The following is a 22,500-nucleotide window of genomic DNA, read 5'->3' as shown; positions in this document are numbered from 1 at the left end:
CGTTGGGTAATGTCCGGGACGGAAGGTTATGCCTCAGCTAATGGCCCGGACGGCCGGTATCGGAGCCACGGTAAACAGATAAACGGCCAATTGTGCCTTTCAGAAGTTTTATGTCCTGATTAGGAATGAGGGCCACAACATGTGCTTGACGGCACATGCACCATTATTGTATTCTGAGGAATTTCCAGAGATATTACATAAAATGAATTGAATAGCTTTGAACCTATCATATCGTAAATGATTTAATCTTTAAATGCGATGGCGGCTGACTGTTATCACTGGATTGTAGGTTTACAGGTTTATAATAAGAAAGATTGGTAGAAAGAACGAGAGTATAAATGAAAATACAAAACTGGTACACCCATTCCGGACAGCATCGCACACACACACACACACACACACACACACACACACACACACACACACACACACACACACACACACACAAACACACACGTGAACACAAAAAAATGCACACACACACACACACACACCAAACACATACACACACACACACACTCACACACACACACACACACACACACACACACACACGTCCACATCATCGTCGGTGTGTAACAGCTGTTGTCTTCCTCCTCCCCCACTGACCCAGATCACGGAAGCTGGAAATGAAGCCTTAGCCTGGCTTATCACACACACACACACACACACACACACACACACACACACACACACACACACACACACACACACACACACACAACACACAAAATAGCCTGCACGCACATTCTATAGGTAAAAATGTACACAATGCACTTAATGACAGAATTACGATAAAACCTTCATATGTGTATGTGTACAGTATATATGCAGGAAATCTCCAGTCAAATGTATTACATTTACTAAATGTAATTATACAGATAACAGACGTTATAAATATATATATTGTGGAAAAAATATTAAAATGTGAGAGAGTTTAATACTTTCGATTTGATTGCTTTTGATTTTCTAATTATATAAAAAAATGATTATTGACAAAAGTGAAATTATAACCATAACCATAACATGCCAATATTGTTTTCATGATGTATTTTTTGATTTCGAAATTATCAACAATGTCCCGCATGAATCAATGAAATGTCAATCAGACATAAATATTGCACCATTAACAGCCTGATCAGATCGCCTCGACTGCTTCAGACCGCCTGCTTATGTTCACGGAAGTGCATTCAACGTAAACAACCAAGGGTGAAAATGTCCTGACTCACTACAATATGCCCTAAAGGAAGATAGTTATGCTGGTCAATTTAAACGTCTTTCCCTACGAACAGAGATATTTGAAACTATGGGATTTTAGTAGTGAAAAAAAGTGAATAAAAAATAAAAAAACTTTTAATGGATTTCCGTTGCTTTCTTAATGTTTAAATATATTCACTCTATTACCCTGCAGGTGGAATTCGGGGCCTGTGAGACACTTTGATACTGTGACAAAAAAACGTATCAACAACTAACACCTGACTATTACTTGTTGTTTTACTGATTGCAAAAAAAAGTATAAATTGCAACAAACATCAACTGCCTGAAATCACACAACAAACAAAGCTTTTGGACGTACCTGAGGCACTGCAGTCCTGAGTATCTCTCTCTGTATCGCACTTCCACAGGACTTGTCCACCAGCAGAATAACTGAGAAACCAGTGACTGTACACTCTGAACAGTGTGTGTGTGTGTGTGTGTGTGTGTGTGTGTTTGTGTGTGTGTGTGTGTGTGCTAGTCTTGTATTCCTCAGTTTGAAGTTGTTTTGTGGTTTGACTTCTCATCTAAATATCAGGTAGGTTCACTATGTGAGTCTATGCAAGGCTGTGTTGCTAGGGAAGGAGATGCATGGTGTTTGTGTGCCTGTGTGTGTGTGTGCTTGCATGTGTGTGTGTGTGTGTGTGCGTGCCTGTGTGCGTGCCTGCGTGCGTTTGTGTGTGTGCGTGTGTGTGTGTGTGTGTGTGCGTGTGCGTGTGTGTATGTGAAGGTTCAAGACTCGAGTTGATGTGACCAAAAAAGGATCCCGGCCCCAATTGCTGACCCCACCCTTGTCGGCGCGCACACACACACATACACACACACACACACACACACACACACACACACACACGCAATTGGCTATTGATCAGGGTTGGCTCAGACTCAGGTTTGGCTCAATCAGCGTCTGTCACCAATGAGCTGGAGCTCAACGCCTCCTGTACGGGGAGTTTCCATTGGTGGGCGTTTTGTCGTTCTTTTAGTGCATTCTATTCTATATCTCCAGGGGAGAGTGTGTGTTAGTGAAGAGGGTGTTAACAGAGAGCAGTAAAGCACAACCAAAACATCCTCAGTTTCCAAAATTAGTGGAAGATAGCAAAAAAAGAACAGTTCTCAAGCTACTGTGCCTCATCACTATGATATATCCTCTCAGATAAGATAAGCTGCCTTTGGAACTTGTTTTCGATGCATTCGTGTTTTTATCTATCGGTTTCTGAATATCAAGGATTTGAGGTCCGCAACTAAGAGTCCTGTGTTTGTCACATGTCATCACTAACATTAGAGCGAATGGGACTGTTAAGTGCACATCCCGCACACACACACACACACACACACACACACACACACACACACACTGCAGACACATACTGAGAATACCATGATAAAGATTTGGAAAAGTAAGGTCAAAATCTATACTGTAAACTGTAAATTATAATTTGAAGATTTGTTGGCTCTGACATATTCAATTAAGGTAAGATACAGTTTACAATGTGTATACACATAATGAATAAGTGTGTGTGTGTGTGAGAGTGTGTTTGTGTGTGTGCGTGTGTGTGTGTGTGTGAGAGAGAGAGTGTAAAGTCACAGAAGGAGGAGCAGTGATTGACAGGTCATTAACAATGCGTCCAAGGGACTGTATTGTTGTCGTCCCCTCCCCCCCCTCCCCCCCCCCACACACACACACACACACACAGTATTAGATGAGCTGACAACTGTTCCCATTGGACGCATTCCTCATGCAAACTGTCCATGAATCAATGCTAACTATCTGGCTAATGATAGCACGGTGCTGCCCCTGCTACAGCCATTACGAGGGGGGGTACATAGCCTGTAACTCGCCTCTTTAGCTTTATAGCCATGGGAGAATCTGCCCGTTTGCGGGGAAAATTATGTAGACTGCCTAAAAACAGCATTAATGAACCAGTAACTACATCTCATTAAATCTCGGCAACAATGTTATTGAAAAACCGACCCTGTAGACTTTTTTTTTACCATAATCCATCAAAGGATTTATCACAATGAGGTTTCAATGAATAGGAAGAATAGAAGACGTTAGGAGATTGAGGCTGATATTAAACCTCAGATTAATTCAATAAAAAAATAATTTTGAATGAAAAATAATGGTTTAAATTTTTTGGATTGCTAAATCGCTTGTCAAATTCTCTAGGATTATCACGACATTATTCCCTAAATCCAGTCTCACATAAAATACAATAACTGCTGAAAGCATGAGGGAATTAAACACCAAATGACTGGTGAAGTAAAACATGTCAAACTAACTAAAAACATACTAACATGTCTAATTAGCTGACTATGTGGGCCAGGAAACTAGTTGAGTGAAACTTGCAGAAGGCAACTGACTGTTCTGCTGTTTTGAAGCACAAAGCAGACCATTATTATTCTTGACCATAGAACAGCCGACCATGATCCCATCCTACTCTGCTGTCTGTCCTCCATCTTGGAGCTAAGATCCACAGGGCGGTTTAATTAACTCGCCAGAGAAAGCAAATGTCAGCTATCAGCTGTTGCTCTGCGCTCCAACGAGCATAACAAACATGGAGTGATTTTATTTTGGGTAAAGCGATGTGTACTTTGGAGAGAGGCTTAACCAAGACAAGGTCTTTTGAGTATTGTTTGAAATAAGGGGGAGAAAAGCAAGGTCCTTTGTACAGTTTCTTATGCTATTGATTACAGGAAAAGGACATAATTGGCCTGAGGTTAAATGGTAGCCGGGTGTTAATCACATTAGGAGCTTTTGAAAGACAGAAACAAACAAGGAACAAAACGCCAAGACCAAGGGAGTTGAAAATCGTTTATATCCAATTTGGTTATTTACAGACAGGTCCTTTATGACAGAAAGGTATTAAATGAGATCTGTGTGCTCACATTCCCTGGGTTTACAATGTCTTTGAAAATAATTAGAATTTCTAAAACCTGAAAAGTATTTTCTACATTCGATATATAAAAATGGATGAATTGAAAAGTTTTTCAAAGACCTTTCGTATGCAAATTAGTGTGGCCTTTGTTAAACCAGAATGTACACATTAAAATGTTTTAAAACACTACATGCTGGCGGTATGTCTGTAGGAGAATAGTACAGTTTTAAGAATGAGTAAAAAAAAATGGAAAATCTCTCACAAGATATTTTTGCTCAGTTCAACCGCTGTAGGCTGGCTATCAGATTCCCTTTGCTCACTATGAGAACCCAACAAAGTTATTTTTATTACACTTTTTTGTTTTCTTCATCAATGTGATATCTCACCAACATATGACATAACCATTTATAAAGTGACACAGATGAAAAATATTGGTATTTCCATGTGGCGGGATTCAAGTATTTGTTCCTCCGAATGGCAACACGTATGGCTGAGAACTCTTTATCTACTGAAGAAAACACCCAAACAACTTCAGTTATACTGCCTTCTCTCATGTCTGACACAACCAGTTCAGCCACGTCATGAGGGGGGAAACTTGCCTACAACTAACACTGTTGGGTGTTAGTGCCAAAAGTACCATCTGTGTTGCAATAGTCAAATTCCCCTACCTCTCTTAGACGAAAGCCCCAATAATTGATTGGATTGTCCGATCAGTATAAGCATGCTACCCACATCGCTAGCTCTATCCAATGAGCCAGCAGCGCATAAACAGCCTAGTGCAAGTCTTCTGGCTTCTATACATTTTCTTGAACAAATTAGAATGCTTAATAACAAATGAAAAATAATTTCCTTGTGTTAAACAAATAACAACATTGTTTTAATGATGGAACATATCACTTTGCTACTTGGTCTCTGAAATGTTCAAAATGTTGCTCAATATTAATCGCTGCTACTTTAGCTTTCCGCTAACTTGTTATTCGTTTGTAAAAACAGTTATATTAAGTAATACCCGGGGCAGAATTTTTATTTTTTTGATATACCCAAATGAAGAACGAATAAAAAGTGAACTCTGAATATCTTTTGAAAACATTAAAAGGATAAAAACTATCTTTAACATGACCGGAATGAAACTGGAATGACGTGACATTCCAGTTCAAATTGAGTCAGATGCCACCACATCTGTGCATGTACTCAAATGTAAAAACGTCTGTTTATTTTATTGCTTCTTAGCCACCAGACGGCATAGCGGGTAAAAGACGGCATGGATGGAATGAGACCACTAGTATTGAAAACAATTCTGCTACATTCAGATAGTAAGACAACGGTTTCCTCTCCTAAACACGATGTGTGCCCTCCCTTCACTGGTCCTCTGATATATGAGCCACGCTAACTTGTAACCATAACTAATCCCATGCGCCTTAATACCGATATCCGCCATATTGCTTCTTGGCTCTAAACACTAGCTAGTGTTTGGAGCCAATATGGCCTATAGGTAGATAAGTCCCGCAGAGAATTGAACTGAAGCCGTGCAGGTGTGCGTGTGTGTGCGTGTGCGCGTGTGTGTGTGTGTGTGTGTGTGTGTGTGTGTGTGTGTGTGTGTGTTGACCAAGAGAGGCTGTTGCATAGGTAGGTGGAGCTGGCGTCACAGTGGTTAGAGGCAGTGGTTGATAGGGGCGCTTCTTAAGGCGAGGGGGCCTCAGAGCTGGCCGTCTCTAGCCAGGCCGCCGATGTACGCCTTGTAGATGCAGTCGATGAAGGAGCTGTCCGTCTGGAACACACGCAGAAACACACACACACACACACACACACACATTTAGGATATACAGCACTATAACGATAATGTAATGTAATGTTTGCATTTTGCTACTACGCATAGTACTATACACTGTATTATACTATGTATATTAGATACATTAGATATTCTCTCTCTCTCTCTCTCTCTCATCAACTATCTAACTCTAACCCTAACCCTACAGTAACCCAGGTGACCCTTACCCTAACCTAACCCTTACCCAACCCTAACCCTAACCTAACCCTGACCCAACCCTAACCCTGATCCTGACCCTCTAACCCTAACCTTTACCTCTAACCCCAGCCTAACCCTCTAACTCTAACCCTAACGTTTACCTCTAACTCTAACCCCAGCCTAACCCTAACCCTCTAACCCTAACCCTGATCCTGACCCTCTAACCCTAACTCCAACCCCAGCCTAACCCTAACCTTTACCTCTAACCCTAACCTTTACCTCTAGCCCTAACCCCAGCCTAACCCTAACCCTAACCCTGATCCTGACCCTCTAACCCTAACCCTAACCCTCTAACCCTAACCCTCTAACCCTAACTCCAACCCCAGCCTAACCCTAACCTTTACCTCTAACCCTAACCTTTACCTCTAGCCCTAACCCCAGCCTAACCCTAACCCTAACCCTGATCCTGACCCTCTAACCCTAACCCTAACTCTAACCCTAACCCTAACCTAACCCTAACCCTCTAACCCTTACTCTAACCCCAGCCTAACCCTGATCCTGACCCTCTAACCCCAACTCTAACCCTAACCTGACCCTCTAACCCTCTAACCATAACCCTAACCCTAACCCTAACCTGACCCCGTACCCGTATGAGGTGCAGCAGGGTGTCCTGCAGCTGGCTCCTGGACAGCACCAGGGCCTCCTCCGGGGCGGGGCCCGGGGCGGGGACTCCGTCCTGGGGGGGCCCGGCCGCCTTGGCCTGGGAGAAGACGCTGGGCGAGAGGAGCAGGGTGGGGAGCACGGTGGCCGGGATACGCTGGGGGGAGATGACCTGCGCAGAGCAACCCAGCACACGGGTAAAGGACAGGTTGGTGATGGTTAACAGTGGGCCGTCAACATGGACCAACACGTAAGGCATACAACGATCCTATAAAAATAATTATATAATTACATAATATTAAGGGAGGGGGGTGGGGATTGTCCGTTTCTTTGCTGCTGTTTTATGTATTTTATGTAGATCTGAAAATCTGAAAATAAAATTTCTAGAAATAATAATAAAAAAAATCTAGATATCAGTTTTACGCGATATTAGCGGCGTTAAACGGCGGGTCTCTCTTCGTATATCCATCCTACCAAATATATTTTATTACTGTCCTTCTCAACACTCTCTGATCTCACTAAAAGGCTAGCAGCACGAAATCAAGGGATATTTAGAATAGAAAAAAAGAATAGCGTTAACTATGACATTAATGCTTTTAATCGCTTGACAGCGCTACTAGATATATATTGTAAATGTTTACAGGAAATTTTGTAATACACCTATTACTTATAGTTATTATTGCATTTGGTGATTGTAACAGAAGTGAGAGAAGTGCTATGAATCTCAACTTAAAATAGAATACACAAATATACGCCAACTAGGATCATTTAATTATATCTATACATTATAAATGACTGTTTTATAAGGCTTGCTGCCAAAATCGTTTACCGGGAAATGCATGCCCTCCTTATCGCCAGGGCCCAGGGCGGAGCCTGGGTCTTGAGTTGGCGCGGCACCCTGGAATCGAGGGGCGAACCCTGGGCCGTGGCGCGCGGCCTCGTGGGGAGCCTGGCCCTGTTCCTGCTGCACCAGCTGCAGCTTCTGGAGCAGCTCATGGGGGGCCACTCCGGGCATGGTGGAGGACACCCCTGGGGGAGAACCAACAGGAAGGCACCCTTAAGAGGAGACCCACAGTCAGGGCGACAACCAGGAGGAAACCACCAGGTGTTACGTTGAGTGTTTGAATTGAGGTGAAACTTAAAGGGGGCCGTTAACAGTCACACTCGCCTACTTCCTAAGCTTAGGGATCACTGCGTCATGCATGTTGCAGTCTGCACCATCACAGCAACAGAGCTAATGTTGTGGACTGATGTTTTAACACTAAATAAATTAGACGCCTGAAGTCTTTGGTCCGGGATTAGAGTTCTCCATTGGTGGAAATGGATTTGATGTGGCAGGCTGTGAGCCTTGAGGTGTATGAAGCAGTGCTCGCTTATACTAGAAATTGTGACACTACCCCTTTAAGATAAGAACTGGGCCTGTACTCTGCCTACCGCCACTCATAGATGATTCTATGCACGCAGACTGTGGTTATTTATTCATTCATGTTGTGGAAACTTATAATTATGGCGGCAAAAGCTTTGCCTTCACATATGGAAGGGGAAAATTATTGCCCATTTGAGGAATTTTATGATAAGATGGCAATTGTCATTTTTAACTTCATCAAATGCTTGCAAGATGCAGATAAGCCTGCCACAAGTGAAGGTATGTAACAAAGTAACTTGCGTTTTAAGAACACCAGACAGCAGCAGGTAGGGATAGGGATCGAAACCCGGTTACATAAAGGACCCGGTTACATTTTTTTCAACCTGAAAATCATTAATTTGGGCTTATCGATACTACTATCGAGTCCCGTCGTAAAAATAGTAATCCAATTGAGAAATCCATGTTATAATCAGAAGCATACAAGCTAGTTATCTTAAGAAGTAAATAAAGTTTCAGGCGTGCTGCGTGATGATGCGTTCAGGTTGGCTAAGAAAAACGACTATTAGGTTATCGAGATGTGTTCAAATGTAACTTAAAAAACGGGAAATTTAGTTTTTGGTGAGAAACATGAGTAATACTGTATTACTCATGTTTGCTTATTACTAATACAGTTGTATAGTGCTCTAATCATTTTAGAATATACAATTCCTTCCATTCCTTAATATTTTCCTAATCACTGAAAATGCGTCGTATTTCCACCAAATAATAGCATCGAAGTATCGATATTGGTATCGATAAAGCCTCGGATCGTTAAGGAGTATCGAAAATGGTATCAATATCAATAAATATTAACGATCGCCATCCCTAGTAGCGGGTGTACAACCATGTGGAAGAAGACCTCAAACTCAACCGCGTCCCCTTCGTTACCTGAAGCCTGCTGGCCGCTGGGGGCCCCGGCGTCAGGCTTGCACGGGCTGAAGTAGACACGCTGGCTGTGCTGGGGGTGGGGATAGGAGACAGACTCCGCTGTGATTGGCTGCATCGGGTGTTGCATGGAGGGGATGAGGGGGGGAGGGGGGTTGGAGCAGCAGGGGGCGGTAGAGACAGGGACCTGTGCCAGGGCTTGTGCTTGGGCTTGGGCCTGGGCTTGGGCTTGGGCTTGGGCCTGGGCTTGTGCTTGGGCTTGGGCCTGGGCCTGGGCCTGGGCCTGGGCCTGGGCCTGGACCTGGGCCTGGGCCTGGGCCTGGGCCTGGGCCTGGGCCTGGACCTGGGCCTGGGCTTGGGCCTGGACCTGTGCTTGGAAGAGTCTCTGGATGTGGTCTTGCTGTGGACTCTGCTGATACTGCGGCTGGTGGTGCTGCTGTTGGTGGTGGAGGTGCTGCTGGTGGAGGTGCTGGTGTTGGAGGTGCTGGTGTTGGAGGTGCTGGTGGTGCAGGTGCTGGTGGTGGTGGTGCTGCTCCAGCGTCAGCCCGTTCTCACACAGCCGGTTCTCGGGAGACTCCGACACGGTGTGCAGCGAGGCGGGGGCCGGCGGGGGTCCTCCCGGGCCCCGGGGCCCCTGGATCAGCTTCTGGATGGCGGGGCAGAGCTGCCCCTGGCCCTGCTGAGGCTGGGGGGGCTGATGGGGCAGGAGGGGCCCAGTGTGGCAGCCCTTGGCCCCAGCGACCACGTACGCAGAGTAGGGAGACCCGGGGGGCCCCAACGCGACGGGGCCCCTCACTGCAGCGTTGGCACCCTCCCCGTGGAGGGCCCCGCTGTTCCCCATCATCGGGCCCTTCATCGGGGGAAGAGCGTTGGGGGCGGCCGGGCCCCGCCGGCCTTTGGGGGCCCCCACGGGGTCGTCGTACGAGAGGGAGCGCGCCACCGTCGGCCGGCCCCCCGGTTTCTTGCTGGAACCCGAGGAGGGGACGGCGCCGGGCAAGGGGGGCCGCGGGGAGAGGGGCCCCGTGGTGGCGGAGGGCGACGGGTGGGGGGGCTGGGAGCCGAACAGGGTGGCCAGAGACAGGGACCGGGGCTCCCCAGGGTCCCCGTCCTGGGGGGGGGGGGGGGGGAGAAAGAATAAGTCAAAGTCAGCTTTCAATTCAATTCAAAGAACGTTACTCGAGGAGTAGCAGGGGGCGTCCGTACCCTACAGAACATACAACAAACAATAAACACACACACGCACGCACACAGACACACACACACACACGCACACACACACCATCCCACACTAGACATGTGGCAGATATAAAATCTATTACTAGCCTAGTTTTATTGTCGATTACAAATATGTACAAGACAAATATAGAAACAGAAATTGCGTTTGTCTCTGAACCCACGGTGCAATAAGTACAAAGGATACAATTTGGTACAATGGATAAAATAAGTCATATTTATAAATAAAATAAATTCTAAATAGTGCAATAATTCTGAGTAGCGCAAGTAGGCAAGACAAAACTGTAAAGCAAAACAGTATAGGTACAATAAAGTAAATGGTCCATCGTTCTTCACGGGCAATGGGGAAAAGCAATAGGGTGAGGTTGCTGGAGGGCCATAGTTGAAGGGTAATTCGTAAAAAAAAAAGAAGCAACTCTTAAGTTTGCCGCGAACCGAGAGACTTAAGGCGTTTTTATCCACAAATCATAAGGCTTTTAAACCAGAACACTGAACGTACCCCTCTTATAAATTCAAACTGCTCGTTGCACCCTGCACTTTAGGCCCTGCACTTTAAGCAAACACTTTTAGTAGTCTAGGCTTTGTTGGACTAGGTTATGATTATTAAGTATTTTTAAACCTTTTTTTTAACTTATATTATCAAATTGAGTGTCGGCGCAGTCTTCAAGCGAAGTCAGGATTGCATTTCACTGCTTGTTGTACATGTAAAACTATGCATGTGATAAATAAAGAATCTTGATCTTGAGATTTAAGCAAGAGCGCATCTCATCACGTCTGATTCCAATGTGCTGTGACCTGCTATTCTCTCATCGGCCACAAGGTGGAAGCAATCGTCTGCTAATCACTTTTCCCCCCATTCTTGTTTAATCCTAATAAATCCATTAACAAATTAAGTACAAGGCCTTCTTAGTTTCAGAACTTTGTGTTAGTAAGCTAGGCTAGGCATTTAAGCATAAAGGAATAATTGAATCAGCATCATATCTGGCTATCTTTGCCTGAAACAGAATGACTTTGTCAAGCAGATTCCCAACCAGCATATTGTTTCATGTTTTCTCTACATTGTCTGCATGTATGCCGATATTTAAGACATAAACATACCTCACTCATTCGTGCTGATTCTTACAGCTTTTAGAGGCTGTAGCTAATTCATTATCCTTCCTTTATTCTCAGATTCTCCGTTGGAGAATAAAGTGACTTGTCCAACCTTAATCTTATTCTATGTCCTATGTCCTAAATCTGATTTAGGTCGATCACAGTACGAATATGTGTTCATTGAAGTCACAGAAAAATCTGCATGTCTGGATCCTATTTAATTTTTAATTAAACAGATGAAGTCATGCAAGATAATGAGTACAAAGATCCCTCAAATATGCATGAATTAGTCGTAATTTCAATAATAACACCGTGCAAATAACATATGGCATGTTTAGTTTAGGGTTAAAGAAAAAATAAGATGATAAAATTCACAAAATCCAGCATCAATTGAAAGCAATCAGTGGTCTTTGAATAAGTGTGTACAAAAATGAAACAAGAGCTTATAACGAGCGACTTTGATGCTTTGAGACGGTATTGACATGTCATAATTGTATTCAATCGTGATATACCTATCTATCAGGACAATTGGGATGTTTTGGATTTCACTTATCCACCGCATCCTACTAAACAGTGTGAGCAACACATACTGAAGGTCTGATCGAGATCCAAACCGTCACCTTCAGTACCCCGCCCCTGACCACACAATCCCCACACCCTGACCACAGCCTACAGGTGGGGGGGGCTGTCCTAGAGAACGCTGTAGTGTGTGCATACCTGAGTGATAGGTTTAACTGGAATTGGTTTGATGAGGTGGGGGTTCCCAAATAGCATGCTACTGCCTCCAAACTCCTTAGGCTCTGAACTAGACTGTCCTCCCTAAGACACACAAAGGGGGAAAGGGATGAAACAGACATTTCGATGTAAGTACGATTTAACGTTAGTGGCATAGCTTTCTGTTCAAAGACTTCCACTGTGCTGGATTTACTGCCCCGTATTGGGGCAAGCCACCCTACCTCATCTTAAATATAACAATGAAACTGAGTGGTGGTTATTTTCCTTTAAAATCGGTTCACCACGAGTCCTCCCCGAATAAAACCTTCTGTGATACAGTCTCAAAGTCCAGGTTCCAACCAATCATAGCAGCGTCGGGCTCCGATCTACCTAACAAGCAGCGAGCGATGGCAGGCACACCCCAATCCCCATCGCTCCACGCTCACACCGACTGCCTTCCTCCTCCTCCTCGCTACATTACGGCTCCAAAGTGAACGGCAGGTCGATTTGAACAATTGGCAGGTAGAGTAGTCAGGGTTACACATCAAACCACTTTGCTGGTCCATTTGTCCACTCTGGCAGGTGGGAAGAAGAATTCTAACAGTGCATCATGGAGCGCTTTAAGGCTTCTGCAGAGGTCCCTACCTTGTCGTACTCGTTGCGTGCTTTGGCCAGCATCTGCAGAATGTCAACAGGATGGCCTTCCACACCACCTCCCACCTCCCCTCCTCCTCCTCCCCCCCGCCCTGCTCCGACACCTCCTCCTGGGGACAGCGCCCCCCCCCCCTGGGACTGGGCCAGGGCCTGCTCCTGCTGGGTCAGACTGCACGCACAAGAACCTTAGCTTTACATACTTTCCTTTTTAAAAATATAGTGTATATTCTTACAATATTTTACAGAAAAAATATGCACACATAAAAAATATATGTGGTGCTAATATCCAGTAGCGAGCTGCACCACAGCTGGATATATATATATATATATATATAAATAAATAAATAAATAAAGAAAAGTTAACAAAATTCTAATAAAGTCAAAACACAGTAGCTAACTTAACCAAGACAAATATCAATTGATAATATCTTACTCCTCATTTTCTTTCTCCTGCAGTTGTTTTTGTCTCTTGACATTCTGCCCCAGTACACCACATGCCACCGCTTGTGTGTGAACCCTTTGGGGCTCCAACTCTTTGTGATTGTGTTGATCACCAGCAGAGCTAGCGGCCGAGCCTCTGGCTCACATTGCGACGGCCGCTTGGCTGAGTGGGGCCGGTGGGCAACAATGAGCGGTACTCACGTTTTCATCCGCTGGGCGATGCGCTGGCAGTCTTGTTTATCGTAGAACCAGATCCCATGGATGACAACTGAGGAGGAACCGTGGGAAAGAGGTTGATACACTTTCTTGGAAATACAGCGACCGCCAGACAGACAGAGGGACAGACAGAGATCCACCAGAGTCTCTGTTCTCCCACTTCGCTTGGGATGAGCTATCCCTTGACTGCAGCCAGTCTGTCCTCAACCCTATAACCCTAATAGCTATGAGTGCCTTAATGTAAACAGTAGATGGACATCGACGGCTGTCCAACATTACTACAACACATGTTGTGAACATTACTATTTAGTCGTTTAGCAGATGCTTTTATGCAAAGAGACTAACAGTGATTTCAGATGCATTAGGGAGCAGGTAGGGTTTAGGGGGTTGTCCAAGGATGCCCACAGGTAGAATGCAGACACTGGGATTCAAACTCAGAACATTTCAGCTGGGGGCCAAAACACCCTGGCCACTATATATCCATGTGGCCTTTTGTATTTATTATTGAGAAAATCAATAAGCTACACAGTGAAAGTACAGTTCCTCTACCAGAACATTAGCGTACCCATGTTGAGCTTGAGACGTAATTGTAAACAGACTATAATTAACTGTGCTGGGTAAAAACCGTATGACTTCCCTCCGGGACATTAATCACTCATAGCCACTTAAGGAACCGTTGGGCCGTGCTGACGTAGATCCCAGCGCGGCTGCTACCAAGATGTAGAGATACAACTCTCAGTGCAGTGGAGGAAACAGAACACTAGTTTGCATCCATGTATCATTAGATACTCCTTGTTAAACTACCATGTATGTGTCATGCAATACTAACAAAGCCGGCACACAAATATACACAGTTGACCTAAGATGGGCAGGTTGCTGGAAAGAGAGAGAGAGAGAGAGAGAGAGCGAGAGAGAGAGAGAGAGAGAGAGAGACAGAGACAGACAGAGAGAGAGAGAGAGAGAGAGAGAGAGAGAGACAGAGACAGACAGAGAGAGAGATAGAGAGAGACAGATAGAGAGAGAGAGGGAGAGACAGAGAGAGAGACAGACAGAACGAGCAAGAGATGGGGTCGCTGCTTGGGAAGGAAGTCTGCAAAAATACACACACACACACACACACACACACACACACACACACACACACACACACACACACACACACACACACACACACACACACACACACACACACACACACACACACACACACACACACACACACTATACTGAGAAGTTATAAGTCCAGCACTGCTCATATGTAGCATGAGATAGAGAAAAAGATTGTGTCTGAAACTGAAATTAATTACTATACGTTATAGAGCCAGTGCCAAGGGATGCTTCACTACAAAGAGAGAAATCTAAAATAGAATAAGAGTCAAATCTTCAAAGGGGAAACTATCTTCAAGCGTTGTTGGGACAACTTGCGTCACCCCAGTAAGTAACACTTCGCTTTGTCTCAACCAGCGGGGGATAAACAACCAGCCTCTGAGGACTGAGAGAAGCCTGTGAGGAAGCCCAGTCATCCTTCCCACCCTATCCCGATCGCGCCGGTGACTCAGAAGAGATAGAGATACCGAAGAGGAAGGGTTCTACGATTGACCACACTTGGGTTGTGATAGGTTGTATGGGTGAGGGACAGAGGGCCAGCGAGGGAGAGAAATAGAGGGAGTGGAAGTGAGAGACCTTGTGGCCAATCTCAGTAGAGGAAGGTCTCTATCAGCGGAGCTAAGACCAAGTGGGACCCAGACTGCCCACCAACACACACAGGCAACGTCTGTGTGGGACATCCATGTCTCCGGTCTGTCTCCTTTAAGATTAGTTTAAAATCAAACATTGTATTTCGTTTTTTCTGATCGTTTTAGCTATGCAACTTCTTTTGTGCGGTCTTGTTCTACTTTTTGGTTTTGTTTTGAATATCAGAGTGGGATTAGCCGTGCTTTCCCAGCGTGAAGACAACTTGGCGATGGCTTAAAACCAAACTACTCCATCGGGACGTCCTTGCTATTCTTTGCGGACCGCCTCTCTTTGGTCTACTTTTGGCACAGTGAAAAGAGCCGGAGCAGTAGCTAGCGGGCGTCCAAACAAGGACTACATGTGTGTTTTACTGCATGTCTGTCTGATGCCGGAGTCTAGGACCTGCTTTACCAGTCACTCCCAGAAATCCCCTCCACATCACCACTTGTTTTTAACCCGGCTGCAGGATTACTCAAAGTTTTACCCAGGTCCTTAATAAAATCCACATGAGGTACTTTTCTCTATCCAGAGCCACTGGCCCCTTCACTTAGAGACTAAAGGCTAGGGACGTTGAAAAAACACGAGAAGCGTTTGGCTCACGGAGCCCAGCGCTACAGAGGTGATTACAGCTAATGGTGTCGTCCTGACACTGAGCAGACCGTTCCAGGGCTCACGGGAGAAACGTTAAGCGCCCAGACCCCCCCAGTGGCATCGGGCCCACCAGCAGGATACCTGGGCTTTGAACGAGTCTGATCTCTGATGCAAGAGCTGTTCGCTGATGTGAAGTAAACCCCGTCGGCTGAGAACGTCAACCGAGAGCGACGTTTTGGAGGTTCGCGTTTAAGTCGTCGTTGGGATCGGTTTGGGAAGAGCACGGCCACAGCCATGCTGCGAAGCCTGTTCCAGAGGAAACCCAAACATGAGCGACTGGAAGAGGAGCCGGAGGTCCGCTATAAGGGCCTTCAGGTGTCCGAGATGGAGCTGGGATACACATTCGTACGGCCTGGAGGTAAGACAGTCTTCACACACAGAATACTGAGTGGCGAAACTGCCGAGAGAACGTCTCGTTGTTATTAACTGCTGGGAGACTTTACTTTAATAAAAATACTATCCCTCAAGAAATATGCTGACAAGTTCCACATAATCAGATAGTGTAACCACAATCGCAAATGTCAAGCCCTATTTTTTCTACGCAGTAACGCCCATAATTACAAATACAGGCGCTAATCAACTGAAATAAAACATGTGGAAATGCTAACCCAAGCAGATGTGAACACAAACCATGATGAGATAAAGATATAAGATGTAACGATCCTCAATAAACTGCATTCTAGGACACCACATGGTCATAAGAAATGGAGGTTTTGGTCGCAACTAACAAAGTGCCCATGTGGCCGGGGAAGCCTGAGAGAGTTTGAGGTTCACCATCATGAGTATGTTCTACACCCAGAGGTCAGGCCGTTACGTGTTCCCGCCACTGTGTAAATCAGCACTTAAGACAAGTTCAATCCAAAATAACAATCTCATGTTCAGATCTTCCGTTCTCTCGCTTCGGGGCCGCCGGCCAGCAACTGTCATGGTGTATCTGCTCCCAAAGCATCAATTCTGTTTGGGTAAGGTTTACCAGAAGAGTAATGAAAACGTAGCCGAGGTTAGGCCCAGCCTTCCCGGAATCGTTATCCTATTCTGCGGTGTCTCCAGCCTCCTGGCTTTTATTTTTAGCCCTGGAGCAGCACCACTTTGCCAACTGCCCATTCCGGCTGGTTCCCGCGGCACGAATCAGTGGGAGCTGTTTGTCTAGCGATAAGATTCCACGGTCCCGGAGCTCAGAGGTCAGCCCTGCGAGAGAGCCGGGCAGTGGGCAGTAAAGGGGTGGACAACATGGACTAAAAGGGTCTAACTCAAGACTGCTGAGACACTTGTTATGGTGACCCACACATACTATTATGTTGTAGAGCTCCTGAGCAAGAGTCCGGGCTCAAACCGCTCCGGATGGGGTGGATGTTGCCGTGTTGATGTGTGAATTTTATGGACTTTATTATTTGTAGGCCAGGGAAGAAGATTCACACTGCGTGTTCCCCGATCCCCAAATACTTGGAACTTGTGCTTTGGAAAATGTTATCGACACGGATATTTCACGGCCCATCAAAACACATTTTTAACAAAAAAGATATTTCCACACTCACTTTCACAGCACCTGTAGATGGTGAATATCTCTCCAAGGCTACTATAAATGCACTACCCTAGCTTGGTTTTTCACATGAACACCAGAAAACAAGTGTTACATAGGATGATTATCAAATCAAAGGACTTATATTGCAAATAAATCCCCTCAACTTCCCCCATTTTATTCAGGACAGTTATAGAAGAAACCAGACAAAACAATTAGCAGAAGAAACACCTTAATAACTGAATATACTTCAGAAGTAAATGTGTATTGTTAAAAGGCCCTAAATAAATGCAGACCAATTAATATGATGCACTGTATGCCGCTAGCCTGCGGGAGAACAGCCACATAACCTCGGAGTCGGTGATTGCCGTTAAAACATTTTGTTTAAATTAATCCCTGCCTCATACTGTGTGCAATCTGTAGCGTCAGTCGAGGCCTTGGCTGGAATTCCGCAGACGTGACCAGACTCACCAACGACAATTCAGCTCAGCAGCGGCAGTCTTGGGCTTCCCCATAGTCAGCAAAGCCCAATAAGAACTAGCGATTGATCGACGAGTTGTGCACCGTTGGGTCCAAAATTCCCTTTTAGTATTTTCTTTGTTAAGCTGACAAATGGTCAAACCCACCAGCCGTTTGGTGGGGTTCATTCTGATTTACTGATCCCCAAGACTTTAATTAACACGAATGAAACCAAATGTAGTTCGGTGGTTGATATTAATTTCATGTGGAATTAAGAATAGAGTTAATTCACCACAATGAGAAATGGACTCACAATAGTCACAATTACAATTACGGCATTTAGCAGACGCTTTTATCCAAAGCGACTTACATCGGTTAATACACACATTGACACACCGACGGCAGAGTCAACCATGCAAGGCGACAGCCAGCTCGTCAGGAGCAGTTAGGGTTAAGTGTCTTGCTCAGGGACACATCGACACTCAGTTAGGAGGAGCTGGGCATCGAACCAGCAACCGAAAGGTTGCTGGTTCGAATATTTACAATAACCATGCAGATGAGTCACCCTTGACTCGACTGGTTACTCAGTGAGTTCTTACTGGTGTGTCATGCGTATCCACAACACAGGCAGGACATTGGAATGCATGGCTGTCTAAATACGACATTCCACCTGCCTTGGACAAAGCCTGACGAAGAGTCTTGTGGATGAAGACGAGAACAAAATAAGTGTGTGTGCATGTGTGTGTTTATGTTATCAGCTAATGGCAATGTTTATCTAATCTCTTCTGGCCAGCTATGCAGTGCTTGAGGGTGTGTGTGTGTGTGTGTGTGTGTGTGTGTGTGTGTGTGTGTGTGTGTGTGTGTGTGCGCGCCCGTGCGTGTGGCTGCTGTCTATTGTGTTTCTCGTGTTACTGATGTCTTGAAGATATTGTCATAGATATCCATGTTTATATCTATTTTTCTAAATTGTATTTCTGCATGCATGTTCCGAAGAGAGAGATAAAGACAGAGAGAGCAACAGTAAAATAATGAGAGAGAGACCACTGTATAGCCGCTTGAAAACCACTACTCCTTATAAGGACCTCCTGGTTGGTGCTCAGCAATACAGTACACAATATACTATGCCTCAATGTTAATCTGTTCATAAACACGGAATAAAGGATGCCCCTTATGTCACAGCGTAAACAATGGTAGGCAGTGGCGCCATCTTGCTTACCCAACGATAAAATGCATGAGCTATAATATGGAAACCCATTATTTCGTGAACATTTGTTTGGTAAAAATATTAGAAGGCTTATAGTGTTGGATAATCTGCTGGAGTGAGCCGACATACAGTATGTTAGGCCCACTTTAGTCTCAGCCTCCTCCGTTCATTTGCACTACATCAACATGTGATGTCTGGGTCCTGAACGTCTTGAGAGATGCAGCAAGTTAAGCCGTGTAGAGCCTTGAAGAAGCTCAGGACGATTCTCATTGGCTGTCAGCATTGTCCGTCAGATGTCAGGACGTAGCTCTGGCATGTCATTGGTGCATCAGGTTTATTCTTATATTGACATCCATGGGTTTATTAGGTCCTTTAGGGGCTAGGGGGCGGGTTTCCTTCTTTGCCCATATTCAGCTCGGCGTTGAATGTAATCGTACTTTGAGAGCACATTTGCTTCATTGCTGGTCTGTTTTCTCAAAGTGCTGCTCCTGGTGTACTGTCTGTGACTGGTCATGCTTTACGTCAATCAAGAAACGTATATGGTTCTTGAAGCAATTCACCAATGCTGTGTCGTGTCCCAGACTTTCCGTATGGAAAGGTTGGCTCTGTGAGACTGGGCCAACTCCAGCCCATACAGCTTTGAACAAAGACTTGTGTTAGGGGTACTCCAGTACCATACAACTCTTTAACAATTGCCCTTTTCTTCTCCCTGAGATGTCATCTTATCCATAAAATGACCCAGCCAGGTGCTTAATATTTAAAGCATCCTTGCTTTTGTAAGCTTTCCCGTGTACGGAGAAGTCAGCACAGGTATGGATGTCATGGAGTGACAAGTTGCCATGTAGTAGTAGTACTTTTCCATTTACTCATAATTCACAACCGAAACTGCAATCTGGATACGCAATATGGTGACAAGAACAGATTTACTAGACAGGAGAGGAACGAGTTATCACGTGACTGCAATCAGCCATGACAGTAGTGAACAATAGTGATAATAGCAAAAATAACTCTTTGTCTCTGACCAGTACATTTTGAAATATGCCATATACCTAGCAGAACACAAAGCCACAACTTGGTTTCACTCTGCTAAATTCTGCATATTTATATTCTATTGAGGTCTCTTGATTCAATTGAGTTAATAATCCACACATACAGGAAGCTTAGGTCTAGTTTTGACAGCGTCATCATGATTCATTTTCTTATTAAACAGATTTTAGAGAAACCGAGCAGTTAACTTAATAACCCACCCACTCAAAATACATCAGAAAGTCAGTGGTTATTAATCCACTGAAACTATCGCAGGAACAGTATCCTGTGACATCGTTGCTAAATTAAACACAAGGGTAAGTTAAAAAATATTTAAAACAGTTATACTTTCCCGCTTATCAGTGTTCTTAATTAAATTCATGTGATGTATCCCTGTTTACATCTGTCCATAGTTAAGCAAAAATGCCATTCCTATGCCTAATGGGGATTCAGGCTTGTTGAAGGGTACAGAATACTGTCTGGAAAACACAATTTGTTATGTTTGATAGCAGCAGACAAGAGATGTCAATCTTAAAGTCTCATAGGTCAAATGTTTGGCACAGTTTTGTGTGCATGTTTGTCTAGTGCTGTGGGAGAGCAGTGTGTGTGTGTGCGTGCGCGTGTGTGTGTATGAGGCACATGTGGTACTTACAGCGTGCATTGCGGTAGAGGAGGAATGGGTCTTGGAGCTGGAAGTCCAGCTCCTTTGTGATTGGTTCTGTCAGGTTCTCCATACTCAACCTGTTCATGATGGTGAAGCCATGCCTCGGAGATGCCAGTCTAAAGGATACACAATGGAAAATGCACACAAGAGTCCCGTTATATAAATGCATTAACAAGATAGAAGCAGCTTATGGAGAACTTAACCATTTTCTTCAAAAAGCTCTAACAGTCTTCAGAAAAATAATCAAGCTATATGGTTGTTCTATAAGGTTGTTTTTTTATTCTGTGTAATCATAACTTTGTAATGTTATTCAATGAAGTGTCTACTATTGAAACTTTGTTTCATTGATTTCAGAAATATCTGAATATGCTGCTTTTCTCTATACAAGAATAAAAAAAACATAATATTGTTTGTTTTATACAGATACAAATATATCTGTCTAGTCGTATCCTAGTAATTTAAATCCCTTTAAGGCCTGCTAATTTGTGAAGGGTATTTGCCAGTATTTATCAAATGTTATTACACTTCCTTCGTAAATCCGATAAGGTTAGAAATAAGCCTATCATTCAAGAAAAAGCACAACAAAAATAGCGGCTATAGATAGCGTCTCAAACACATAAATAACAGAGTAAGAGATTAGAGATAAGCAGGCTAAACCAGAGTCCTACATTACCTTGTATAGACAAACAGAGTTCCCTCCACCTCTGTCTTCTCCTGCAGACACAAAGGACCAACATTGTGTCAACATACTAATGCTCCAATAATAATGCAATTTTTTTTTACATGCTGTGAGAAAGTAATGAGACCAAGTCGCTACGATAAAAAAAAGTTGCTGCACTGAAAATATTAAGCACATGCGGTTAACCAATCAAAGTAAAGTACTCCAGAGTCAAGAAGAAAGGCACTGTGTCTTATCTCGTTTACTTTAGATGAATTATATTATTAGCTCAGTGAAATGGGCAAAATACACCCTAGTCATTTTGCTCAATACCAACATAAACAGCAAAAGCCTTATAACTTATAATCGGGATGTTTTCTCGTTCCGAATCGTTCTCATCTCACTACAGAAAACGAGGAACGGGATGCTCCAATCGAGCGTTATTAAAGAGAGGGCGTGCGGGTCTATGATTTTCATGGCTTTAGCGGCAAGAGGCGAGGGAGGGACTTCCGATACAGGGATATCCGTTTCAGGTACATGTTTTGGATAATTCCCAATCGAATCATTTAACCAAAGACTATGGGCTCCTTGTCATGCTCGTAGTCTTTTCGCTTTGTCGACTGTTAACTGTCGTACACAGCTCATGTGAAGTAGGAGACCGGAAAAAGCATTGCGGTAAACCGGGATAACCGATACAACGCAGGATCCGCTCTCAGCATAAGGAGAAAGCGCGCGCCTAGCGCGTATGGCAGAAACTGACGAGCTAAGCTAACGAAGCTCCTTGACCCTCACTCAAGACTCACCCACTCATTCGTCCTGTTGTTAAAAGTATACAAAGCGACTTGGCTGGCCACGTCTACAATGTTGTTGATGTAGGGGTCTTGTCTGCGCAGAGCGGCCAGACTGATGTCCAGTCCTTTGGTGGTGAGACAGGTGCTGCCGCCCGCTGAAGTCGCTGTCATTGTTACCTATGGGAAAAGTTAGCACGAATGCTAGCCTTCAGAACCAATGTAAATAAAAGGCTGAAATGCAGCGGTCTTTTTTTAACTGGGAGAGAAAGAGAGACGAGTGAACTTGTCGCCGCTATTTCTAACTTTGCAAAAAATCAACCAAAATACTTCACAGTTAATCTTAAAGGAAACATCAACAAGGAGTTAGTCAACAGCCGACGGCCATGTTTCGTCGGGGA

The 22,500-nt window shown here is 44.4% G+C and overlaps 1 protein-coding gene across 3 annotated transcripts; it reads right to left on the bottom strand.

Moving 5' to 3' along the window:
• Positions 1-4,052: 4,052 nt before the first annotated feature.
• dcp1b (decapping mRNA 1B) lies at positions 4,053-22,489 on the bottom strand. 3 transcript variants are annotated; one of them, XM_079755817.1, is made up of 11 exons: positions 22,115-22,489; positions 21,327-21,367; positions 20,642-20,769; positions 13,382-13,448; positions 12,731-12,908; positions 12,089-12,190; positions 9,348-10,154; positions 9,050-9,287; positions 7,586-7,785; positions 6,743-6,928; positions 4,053-5,898 (listed from the first exon to the last, which is right to left on the bottom strand). In XM_079755817.1, the coding sequence occupies exons 1-11, from the start codon at positions 22,271-22,273 to the stop codon at positions 5,827-5,829; spliced, it is 2,178 nt and encodes a 725-aa protein (XP_079611943.1). In that variant the 5' UTR covers positions 22,274-22,489; the 3' UTR covers positions 4,053-5,826. The 3 variants fall into 3 exon arrangements, with proteins under 3 accessions (XP_079611943.1, XP_079611942.1, XP_079611944.1); XM_079755816.1 differs by having other exon boundaries at positions 9,050-10,154; XM_079755818.1 differs by lacking the exon at positions 12,089-12,190 and having other exon boundaries at positions 9,050-10,154.
• Between the last annotated feature and the right edge of the window lie 11 nt (positions 22,490-22,500).

This window comes from Pollachius pollachius, assembly GCF_949987615.1.
Source record: "Pollachius pollachius genome assembly, chromosome: 18".
NCBI classification, from domain to species: domain Eukaryota; kingdom Metazoa; phylum Chordata; class Actinopteri; order Gadiformes; family Gadidae; genus Pollachius; species Pollachius pollachius.
Note: the sequence above shows the minus strand (reverse complement) of the source record. Positions and strands in the feature narration are given on the sequence as shown.